This window comes from Nansenia antarctica, assembly GCF_963989245.1.
Source record: "Nansenia antarctica genome assembly, chromosome: 15".
In the NCBI taxonomy this organism is placed as follows: domain Eukaryota; kingdom Metazoa; phylum Chordata; class Actinopteri; order Argentiniformes; family Microstomatidae; genus Nansenia; species Nansenia antarctica.
Window position 1 is genome coordinate 5704796 of NC_137685.1, and position 11266 is coordinate 5716061.

The following is an 11266-nucleotide window of genomic DNA, read 5'->3' on the forward strand; positions in this document are numbered from 1 at the left end:
CCACACTGAATGCAATAATCAAGGCATAATAAAGTACAAGCAAAGTATTTATTGTGTTGCACTCCCAGTCACAACTGTTTCAGCGGGCTGGGTTATCTTTGGTGAGAGCGGTCATCATCCTCGCTGCATTACTCTGTCAGCTGAAATACACAAGACAAAAGTATCTTTAGCATTATTCGCAACCGCCAAGTCATTTCAGTGCACAGAAATAAACATTTATGACCACCAGGCATCACATGGAGAGGCGCTTGCAGAGGGCTAACACATTGTGAGCTAAGAATGATAAGGTTCTATCTCCGTCTAGGGCAGTTCAGAGATATTGAGCGTCAAAGTTTTGACATTCCATTATGTTTTGTGAGATGGAACCTTTGTATTTTATGAATTACTAACTCAAAAATGTCAACATTTAAATGTTAAACTTAAAATAACACCACACAGGCATTAATAAACACCTAATGGATCAGAGTATGTAAAAAAAACTCAATTTTGACCCAAAATGGAGATAGAACCTTATAATTCTAACGTCACGATATGTACTGACCTTGCCGCCTTGGTCCCGAGTGCGGACGCGGAACTTGTTGACCTGAGACTCGGCCACGTCAGCCCTCTCCTCCGCGTCGTCCAGCTCGTGCTGCACCTTCCTGAACTTGGTCATGTTGGAGTTGTTCTGCTCCTCCTGGGGAGGGAGAGAGAAGGAGGAGAAGGGGTAGGGGGGAGAAAAGGAGAGAGAAGGAGTAGGGGGGAGAAAAGGAGAGAGAAGGAGTAGGGGGGAGAAAAGGAGGGAGAGAGAAGGAGTAGGGGGGAGAAAAGGAGAGAGAGAGAAGGAGTAGGGGAGGAAAGGAGAGAGAGAGAAGGAGTAGGGGGGAGAAAAGGAGAGAGAGAGAAGGAGTAGGGGGGAGAAAAGGAGGGAGAGAGAAGGAGTAGAGGGGAGAAAAGGAGAGAGAGAGAAGGAGTAGGGGGGAGAAAAGGAGAGAGAGAGAAGGAGTAGGGGAGGAAAGGAGAGAGAGAGAAGGAGTAGGGGGGAGAAAAGGAGAGAGAGAGAAGGAGTAGGGGGGAGAAAAGGAGGGAGAGAGAAGGAGTAGAGGGGAGAAAAGGAGAGAGAGAGAAGGAGTAGGGGGGAGAAAAGGAGGGAGAGAGAAGGAGTAGAGGGGAGAAAAGGAGAGAGAGAGAAGGAGTAGGGGGGAGAAAAGGAGGGAGAGAGAAGGAGTAGAGGGGAGAAAAGGAGAGAGAGAAGGAGTAGGGGAGAAAAGGAGAGAGAGAGAAGGAGTAGGGGGGAGAAAAGGAGAGAGAGAGAAGGAGTAGGGGAGAGAAAAGGAGGGAGAGAGAAGGAGTAGGGGGGAGAGGAGGGAGAGAGAAGGAGTAGGGGGGAGAGAAGGAGAGAGAGAGAAGGAGTAGGGGAGAAGGAGGGAGAGAGAAGGAGTAGGGGGGAGAGAAGGAGAGAGAGAGAAGGAGTAGGGGAGAAGGAGGGAGAGAGAAGGAGTAGGGGAGAAGGAGGGAGAGAGAAGGAGTAGGGGGGAGAAGGAGAGAGCAGAGTATTACTGGGACATTCCTAACACAAGAGCTAATGTCACTGAATAAGCCCTGGTGTATATATATTGAATATGGTTATTTTAGAGACTTACCGCCTCCTCGGCTACCCTCTTGTAGCCCTTCACCTTGGCCTGCAGCTTGTCTATAAGCTCCTGTAGACGCAACAGGTTCTTCCTGTCCTCCTCAGTCTAGACAGACAGTAGGGGGCAGCGTTCTCTTACTACTCATCTCATACAATGACCACATCTCACACAATAGTCTGACTATTCGGTTGTTGTATGACGTCACGCATGACGTTTAGCAATTTCCTGCACCAGAGTTCCAGTGTACTAAAGCGGTAGAATGACAGTTCAATCGTTTTTTTAGACTCAGATCTATTCATACAACAAGGGACAAGGCACTTTCCAGTTTTTCCCATATTTGTCAGCGTCTTTGAGCCTCGGAAAAGCGCTATACAAATATAATGAATTGTTATTATTACTGAGGCATTTTGAAGACAGCGCCTCAGCCAACGTTGGACCCGGAAACACGTCACGACTTAACAACCGAATAGTCTGACTATACCAATACCCATAGACAGGATGATGGTGTGTGTCTGTACCTGGTAGACAGACAGGATGATGGTGTGTGTCTGTACCTGATAGGTGTGTGTGTGTGTACCTGGTAGGTGAGCTCTTTGATCCTCCTCTCGTACTTGCGGAGCCCCTTCTGGAGCTCTTGGCTTTTCTTCTGCTCAGAGTCCAGCTCGTTCTCCAGATCCCTCACCTGTCAATGGGACGTTACCATAGTTACAATAGTAATACTACTCGTTAACACTGTGAGTAAAGAAAAGTGGTATATCTTTGCACTCGATTACATTTCAGGACCCTCCTTTCATGACCTTTCCTAGATATGTGCGTTCTACCACCCAGTATCCTTACATTTTCAAAATCACATCAGGATAAGTTAGTATAAAGCTATTTTGCTGTTTTTCTGTGTAGGAAGCTAGGCTAATTTACAAGCGGCCAACTAGTGGTCGAGAAAAGGAGAGAGAGAGAAGGAGCTAGCAGCTTGAGCATTGTAAAGAGGCGGCTCTTTTAGCAGGTAAAAAAGGCACGGCTGTTCTAGTGTTAATGGGATGGAACAGTGAGGAACTCTGAACTCCTTATTGGCATCATACATGATAACATTTTGCATGGAGCATTGGTAAGAAAGCATTATGTCAAGGCAACATGTGTGATCCAAAATGATAGCTAAAATGATGAATGATATTGGATTAAAGGTAACAACTCGTGAGCTTAGAATGATAAGGTTCTATCTCCGTTTAGGGCAGTTCAGAGATATTGAGTGTCAAAGTTTTTACATTCCATTATGTTTTGTGAGATGGAACCTTTGTATTTTATGAATTACTAACAACAACAAAAAATTACATTTTGAAAATAACACCACACAGGCATTAATAAACACCTAATGGATCAGATTATGTAACAAACTAAATTTTGACAAAAATGGAGATAGAACCTTATAATTCTAACGTCACGAACTGCTAAGATAGAGTGGTGTGTGTTCTGTGGACCCACCCTGGTCTCCAGTTTCTGGATCTGCTTCTTGCCACCCTTGAGGGCGATCTGCTCTGCCTCGTCCAGACGCATCTGCAGGTCCTTGACGGTCTGCTCCATGTTCTTCTTCATCCTCTCCAGGTGAGCGCAGGTGTCCTGCTCCTTCTTCAGCTCCTCGGCCATCATGGCCGCCTGGACAAGGATAGAGGATAGAGAGGATAGAGAGAGAGGATAGAGAGAGGATAGAGGATAGAGAGAGAGGATAGAGAGGATAGAGAGAGAGGATAGAGGATAGAGAGAGGATAGAGAGGATAGAGAGAAAAAATTTGCTTGATTTGTTTATTTGTTTATTTATTGGAAGGATCCCCATTAGCTATACCCATAGGCATGAGCTACTTTTAGTGGGGTCCACATTTAAAACATACATTACAAATAACATTTAACATATAAAGCATACTTTTAATATACAAATATCAAACATTAAAATACATCATATTTGAAGCAAGGTTACTGACATACATTTCCTAAAAAAAGACTCTTAAAGACAAGTAACTCTGTCTGGGTTCATGGGAATGTGCCTTACGTCAGTGATGGCCTTCTTGGCCTTCTCCTCTGCGTTACGACACTCTTGCGAGGCCTCTTGCGTCTCAGTGGCAAGCATCGACACATCACTCTCTAGCTTCTTCTTCTGGTTGATCAGGCTTGTGTTCTAGAGGAAAAATACCAAATAAACACCGACACGATGAGATCCGAGATTTACTCCAATGTCGATGTATCATTAGCTGGAGGATATTAGTATCAGAAAAGTATTTACCTGGGAGTGTAGCATGTTGACCCTCTCTGTGCTCTCCAGCAGCTCGTGCTCAGCTAGTTTGCGTGAGCGGTCGTTCTGTTCCAGAGCGGCCCGGAGCTCCTCCACCTCCGCAGCCAGCAGGGTGTTCCTGCGCTCCGTCACCGCGGCCTGCTCCTTCAGCTCCTCGTTCTGGTGCAGCGTCTCATCCAGCTCCACCTGCAGGTCCTGGGGGGTTCCATGAACGCAGTCAGACAGTGTAAGTAAGTAAGTAAGTAAAATGTATTTATAGAGCACCTTTCGCAGACCAAGGGTCACAAAGTGCTTTACACAACAAGGAAAAAACACAATAAAACAAAATACAAGAGCGAAAGCCACAGCAGGTTAAAACAGGCAAAACAAGTGAAAATAAAAACAAGTAACAGACAACAGGTACAACAGCATCAACAAGACACAGAAAGACAAGCCCATTGGGGCTATCCAAAAGCCTGTCTATACAAAACAGTCTTAAGCTGTTTTTTAAAAACCTTGACCGAGCCAGCTGATCTAAGATCCAAGGGCAGAGCATTCCAGTGCTCAATTCTCACATGATTTAACATAACATAACTAACATAAGTCAGTAACCTGCTGCTGTAAGAACTTACCTTGATCTGAACCTGCAGGTGGCGCAGCAGTTTCTGGGACTCAGTGGCCTGCCTGTTAGCATGGTTCAGCTGCACCTCCATCTCGTTCATGTCTCCCTCCATCTTCTTCTTCAGACGCACGGCCTCGTTACGGGACTTGGTCTCTGCGTCCAGGGTGGTCTGCATGGACTCCAGGACGCGCTGGTGGTTACGACTGTGGGAGGAAGCAGGTGTAAAATCGTGACGTTAGAATTATAAGGTTCTATCTCCATTTTTGTCAAAATTTAGTTTTTTACATAATCTGATCCATTAAGTGTTTATTAATGCCTGTGTGGTGTTATTTTTAAAATGTTGACATTTTTGAGTTAGTAATTCATAAAATACAAAGGTTCCATCTCACAAAACATAATGGAATGTAAAAACTTTGACACTCAATATCTCTGAACTACCTTAAACAGAGATAGAACCTTATAATTCTAAGCTCACGACGTGTGAAAAAGAGAGGTACAGTATGGAGAGTATGGGATGGTGATGGTTGATGAGGACTTTGTAAGACATGGGCCTCTGGTTCAATACAGAGCAGGTCATATGTGACAGACAGGGTCTGGTCAAAAGTCCTCAAGTCCTCCTTTTTCAGTTTTATACAAATTATGAAAGTGCAAATTGTAAGCTTTCAAATGATGTGTAATACATTGAAATCTAATTGAAAATAGTTGAAGAGGATATGCTTATTTGAATGTTGGTAGGCCTACACCTCAAACTAAATACCGGAGAATATTGCTCTGAATCAAAACACACGCAAAACAGCTGCTAATAACTGGAAAAAGGAACATCGCTATGAACATATAACTGCATGTCTAGCACATCCTAACACGCTGATAGAACACACCAACATGCTAAAAACACATAACTACACATATTTGTTATTGTATTTAGTATTTAGTAAATGTATATTGTATTTAGTAGTGACCCTAAAACTGTTGTTGTTATATCGAGTGGGCGCTTTTTGCTCATTCGCGCGACTTGAGAGTTGCCAACACTGGGAATTGCCGACATTGCCCTTTTTAACAGACCGTGTCACATATGGTGATAATACCCACCGGAGATTGTCGATTTCCTCGTCCTTCTCCGCCAGCTTCCTGTCAATGTCGGCCTTGATCTGGTTGAGTTCCAGCTGGATACGGAGGGTCTTACTCTCTTCATGTTCCAGAGTACCCTGAAAAAGAGGATGGGGGGACATATACAGTATGTGAATAGAATACAGTGTTAATTTTGGCAGGCTTTTTAGATGAAGATGCACACCAGTTCTAGTCACACCAAGTCACCTCCATTTGTCTTAGTTTCAGTCCAGTTCCAGTTGATGAAAACTGAAAACATTCCAGTGCAGTTTCAGTCCACAAAAACCCCCCAAAACATTTTAGTCTAGCCGTAGTCAGCGACGAAAACTCGACGAAAATGTTTTGGAGTTTTTGTGGACTGAGACTGCACTGGAATGTTTTGGAACTGGAACTAAGAAAATGGAGGTGACTTGGTGTGACTAGAACTGGTGTGCATCTTCATCTAAACACCAAAGACTAAGTGACTAAAAAGCCTGCCAAAATTAACACTGATAGAATACTTAAGTACTGATAGAATACTTAAGTGGACACCAGAGAGGTGAAACACTCTTAATAATAATTGTGGAGAGAAAGAGTCTCCTTTAGTCTTTTCTCCAAGACCCACCTCCGCCTCCTCTAACGCAGCCTGGATGTCAGTCTTCTCCACATCCAGCCCCTTCTTGATCTTCTCCAGCTCATGGATGGTCTTCGCTCCCTGGCTGACCTGATCTGACTGGTCAACAATCTCCCCTGTGGTGGCGAAAGTAAGAGGACCACGGTTTAGTTTAAAGAGTAATGAGACACCCGCTTTCCCCTTTACTGTGTCCCCTATGACTTCTACTGCCCCCCTTGTACTGTCTCTCTGTTCTCCAGTGTCTATATATAAAAAAGAAAAAAGAAAAACGTTTCCTTCTATCACAGAGACTGCCAATGGCCCCGGGCCTGAGCTAGATTACTCTTCCTGCTACGACTGGTGGATTGATGATTCACTTGCTTAGTCAAATGTATTGATTGTAAAGCCCAATGCACATGGCCCCGATTTTGTCGCACCGCCGAATTCGATTCCATTGTTTTGAATGAGACAATGCACACGGCGTGCGATGCGATTTTATCACACGACAACATCCTATTCTCCATTCACACCAATTGAAATAATTCAAAGAATTGAGAATCGAATGTTCGGCGGTGCGACAAAATCGGGGCCGTGTGCATTGGGCTTAAGTCGCTTTGGAATAAGGCGTCTGCTAAATGCCAAAAATGTAAATGTAAATGTAAGAGTATGTTTTTTCATACTACGTGTATGGATTCTATTTAAAGGCTATACACCCTCTCCAAATAAGTATCCCTTGGGAATGATACTGTGTCATCTCCTGATGAACGTTGAATTCTAAAACACTAGAAACATTCATTTGAATATATCGAAATGTTTTCTTTTTGAGAAACCCATAAGTTCACAATATAATAAAATGGTTTACGTAGGACCAGTGACTCTATAATGTTTGAGTAGAGTCCATCTGCACATGGCCTTACCTTGGAGGTTCTTGTTCTCCCGCTTGATGGTCTCCAGGTGGTCCAGGGCCTCTTCGTACGAGTTCTTCAGTTTGAAGAGCTCCGTGCTCAGGCTACGGGACTCCTTCTGAGAGGCCTCCAGATCTGACTGGCACTCCTCATATTTCTGCCTCCACTCAGCCAGCACCTAGAATGAGTAGTTCACACCATATCATGACATTAGAATTATAAGGTTCTATCTCAATTTTTGTCAAAATGTAGTTTTTTACATAATCTGATCCATTAGGTGTTTATTAATGCCTGTGTGGTGTTATTTTTAAATTTTTGAATTAGTAATTAATAAAATACAAAGGTTCCATCTCACAAAACATAATGGAATGTAAAAACGTTGACGCTCAATATCTCTGAACTACCCTAAACCTTATAATTCTAAGCTCACGATATGCTATTCCATTGCCTAGTCATAGCTTACACTTGGATTCCCACAAAGTACTATTTTCCAAAATTATATTTATAGTTATATTTATCATTCTAAATTATAATATTGCAGTTATATTAGTCTTAACATGTGCTCACACTGCCACATGATATCCCTCGTTGGACACTACTGCGTTGCCGGAATCTCAGTCCCTCTGCCCACCTTGTCAAAGTTGCGCTGCTTCTTGTCCAGGGCTGCAGCCGCAGCGTTGGAGCGCTCCAGGTCCACCACCATGTCCTCCATCTCCGTCTGCAGCCGGTGCTTGGTCTTCTCCAGGGAGGCGCACTTGGCGTTGGACGCCTCGACAGCCTCCTCGGCGTCTTGCAGCCGTGTCGCCAGCTTCTTCCTACGGCACAGACACACATAGTCTCGCATAACTCAACTGGCCCTTTTTAAAATAGAAACCGCATTGTTTTTCTTTTTAAACCACAACATTTTAGCTTTTTAAACCATAACACTGTTTTTTATAATTATTTTTAAATGACTGGACTTTTTAAATAGGCACTACATTTTATAAACACCGCTATGTCTGTCTGTTTTTATTGTATGTATTCATGTATGTGACCTATGTGTGTTTTTAATGTGGAACTGTATTCTTGAGCTGCACTTCTGCCTGTCGAAGGAGAATTTCTGTCACTGTGTGAGAGTAGAGAGAAATGGAAAAGAAACAGTTTCCTAGGAACATTCTACCACCCCTGTGTCTCACTCACTTGGCCTCCTCCAGCTCCTCCGTCCTCTGGATGGCGTCCGTCTCGTACTTGCACCTCCACTGGGCCACCTCGGCGTGGGCCTTGGACAGGGCCCTCTGCAGCTCCGCCTTGGCCTCCTGCTCCTCCTCGTACTGCTCCCTCAGCAGGTCACAGTCATGCCTGGAGGACTGCACAGCGTGGGCCAGGGCGTTCTTCGCCTGAGGAAGAGACAGCCGTCACAGGGGAAAGAGTGGTCAGTCTAACTGGAAGCACCGAATATGATTGGTTCCCAAGAATAGTGACCTCCTGACCAAGGACAGTCTCTATAAATATGAGTCCCACCCATCGTTGGGGGCTTTTTTGCTTTTTGGCTTTTGCTTCTTGCTTATTGGTCTGCTCGTTTCTCTCTGCGCTCATGTAACTTTGCTTAATAAAAGGCCTCTTTGGAGACAATTGATCGAAGCTCTTTGTGCTTTATAAGTTCTACTAAATCTATTACGAATCAATTATATCCGGCCCCGCGGTGGCGCAGCGGTCTAAGCACTAGCCACTAGTGCAAGCTGCCCACCGGGGACTGGGATCGAATCCCGGTCTCGCCAGACCCGGATATGGCCAGGGCACACAGGGAGCGGCATATTGAGCGGCTGCTCCCAAAGGGAGGTATAGGACTATTTCCGGACAAGGATCCGTCGCGCAACACCGCCCCCGGGGTGCCGGAATAACGGTGTCGGGCTCGAGGAGCCAGTCAGCTAGTCTGCCTGGCGATCTCCTCTGGGGCTGCCGGCCACGGGGTCGTGCGGCGGATCCTACGCAATAGGCAGGGGATAATTGGATGCTAGGTTGGGTTCAATTGGATACCAAATTGGGTGGGAAAAAAAAAAGGGGATAAAATCCCCCCCCCAAAAAAGAATCAATTATATCCACAACAATAGCAAAAACAAAATAGTACGATCTAGGCATTTGTGTGAGTGCAGTACTGCTGCCCACCTTGTGCTCTTCCTCCAGCTGCTTCTTGAGCTCCTCCGTGTTCTGACTGAAGCTGTTCTTGGTGCGCTGGAGCTGCGTGACCAGCACCTCCCTCTCCTCCAGCCTCCTGCCCACCTCGGCTACACAGGGACGGGGAGGGAGAGACGGAGTCAGTCATGGTTGGGGGGGGTCATCAAACTGGACTTTATGGCGATGTCTATTTGTATGTTTATGATTATTCTATTCTACGTGATTCATTTCATTCATTCAGGGGGTAGTGGTGGTCTAGTCTAGTGGATAGTGAGTTGGACTTGGGATCAGAAGGTTGTGAGTTCAAATCCCGCCTGAAGCCACACCACTACTAGTGTGCCCTTGGGTAAGGCACTTAGCCCTCAGTTACTCCAGGGGGAATGTCCCTGTAATTCGTAATTGTAAGTCGCTTTGGATAAAAGCGTCTGCTAAATGGCAAAATTATTAAAATTAATATTTTAATAATATTATTAAAATTATTTGGGTGATATTGAAATCGTGAGCTTAGAATTCGAAGGTTCTATCTCCGTTTAGGGTAGTTCAGAGATATTGAGCGTCAACGTTTTTACATTCCATTATGTTTTGTGAGATGGAACCTTTGTGTTTTATTCATTACTAACTCAAAAATGTCAACATTTTAAAAAATAACACCACACAGGCATTAATAAACACCTTATGTAAAAAACTCAACTTTGACCAAAAATGGAGATAGAACCTTATAATTCTAACGTCACGAAATATTGCTGAAGGCTAGCTACGTGTAGCCTGGTCCTCACCACTCTCGGCCTGGGCGTGGGCTCTCTGGGTGGTGCTGTCGTTGAGCTGCCTCTGGAGCTCCTCCATCTTGGCCTTGGCCTCGTTGATCTGGTCCTCGTACACACGACACATCTTCTCTGAGTTAGCCTAGAGACAGAGGGTTGATCAGTACCAGCTGGCACATAGAGGACTGTAGATTATTGAGGTATCAAGTGGGATAGCGTGAAGTAGTGTGTGAGATGAGGCTTTTTTGTTTTTTGGTGTTGTGTGTGTGTGTGTGTGTCAGGGTTCCTACAAGTTTCAACAAGTCCAATTTAAGAACTTTTACTACCTTTTTTAGACCTATTTTGATATAATTTTAGACCTATCGCGACACCATATGATAGCTTTTTGTCATCTGCGAGGTGACGAAATTAGGGATTTCACTGCCATACAGACAAAAAAGAAAGCGAATTGGCATTTTTTTGGTTCCAGCTTGATTAATTTCCGCGTAAATAGATGTGGTCGGACTGATTTCCTTGCAGGGTCTCATTTTCTAGACATAGCATCTCATTTTTAGACCGAATAACTGAAATGTAAGACCTTTTTAGGCCTTATAAATCAGATTGCTGGATTTTAGACTTGAAGGCTTTTTAAGACCAGCGCAGGAACCCTGGTGTGTGTGTGTGTGTGTGTGTGTGTGTGTGTGTGTGTGTGTGTGTGTGGGTGTGGGTGTGGGTGTGTGTGTGTGTGTTTCTGTGTCCATCCTTACCTTGCCCTTGGAGACGTGCTCCAGGTTAGACGCCAGGTCTTCCGCCTCCATCTTGGCCTCGCTCCTCTCCTTCTCCAGCCTCTGTTTGACCCTCTGCAGGCCGTCCACCTGCTCGCCCAGCTCCACCAGGCTGTCGGCGTGCTTCTTCCTCAGGGCGGCGGTGGTGGCCTCGTGGTGCAGCGCGCCCTCCTCCAGGTCCCGGCGGAGCTTCAGGAAGTCCGCCTCCCGCTTCTTGTTCATCTCGACCTGGGCCGAGGTGGCGCCCCCGGCCTCCTCCAGCCTGTCGCTCAGCTCCTCCAGCTCCCGAGACACGTCGACTCGCTGCTTCTCCACCTTGGCCCTGGACGCCCGGTCGGCCTCCAGCTCCTCCTCCAGCTCCTCCACACGAGCCTGGGGGGAGGGAGGCATGGCCACAGCCAGGCAGATAGTTAGTGAATGAATGAATGAATGAATGAATCTTTTTATTTCGAACATGATTTAAAATAATAAAAGAACAAATAACTAATATG

The 11266-nt window shown here is 45.2% G+C and overlaps 1 protein-coding gene across 1 annotated transcript in view; it reads right to left on the reverse strand.

The window, feature by feature from the left end:
- Positions 1-128: 128 nt before the first annotated feature.
- myh7ba (myosin, heavy chain 7B, cardiac muscle, beta a) overlaps positions 129-11266 on the reverse strand; it is a gene marked incomplete at both ends in the record, with an annotated part of 30642 nt that continues 19504 nt past the window's right edge. The window contains 16 exons of the mRNA XM_080545788.1: positions 129-140; positions 542-676; positions 1623-1718; positions 2191-2295; positions 3090-3260; positions 3652-3777; positions 3883-4086; positions 4503-4695; positions 5582-5697; positions 6204-6328; positions 7109-7274; positions 7728-7911; positions 8276-8472; positions 9242-9360; positions 10027-10153; positions 10758-11147. Of these exons, the coding sequence (XP_080401914.1) occupies positions 129-140; positions 542-676; positions 1623-1718; positions 2191-2295; positions 3090-3260; positions 3652-3777; positions 3883-4086; positions 4503-4695; positions 5582-5697; positions 6204-6328; positions 7109-7274; positions 7728-7911; positions 8276-8472; positions 9242-9360; positions 10027-10153; positions 10758-11147 (2466 nt within the window). The remainder of the gene's footprint in view (positions 141-541; positions 677-1622; positions 1719-2190; positions 2296-3089; positions 3261-3651; positions 3778-3882; positions 4087-4502; positions 4696-5581; positions 5698-6203; positions 6329-7108; positions 7275-7727; positions 7912-8275; positions 8473-9241; positions 9361-10026; positions 10154-10757; positions 11148-11266) is intronic.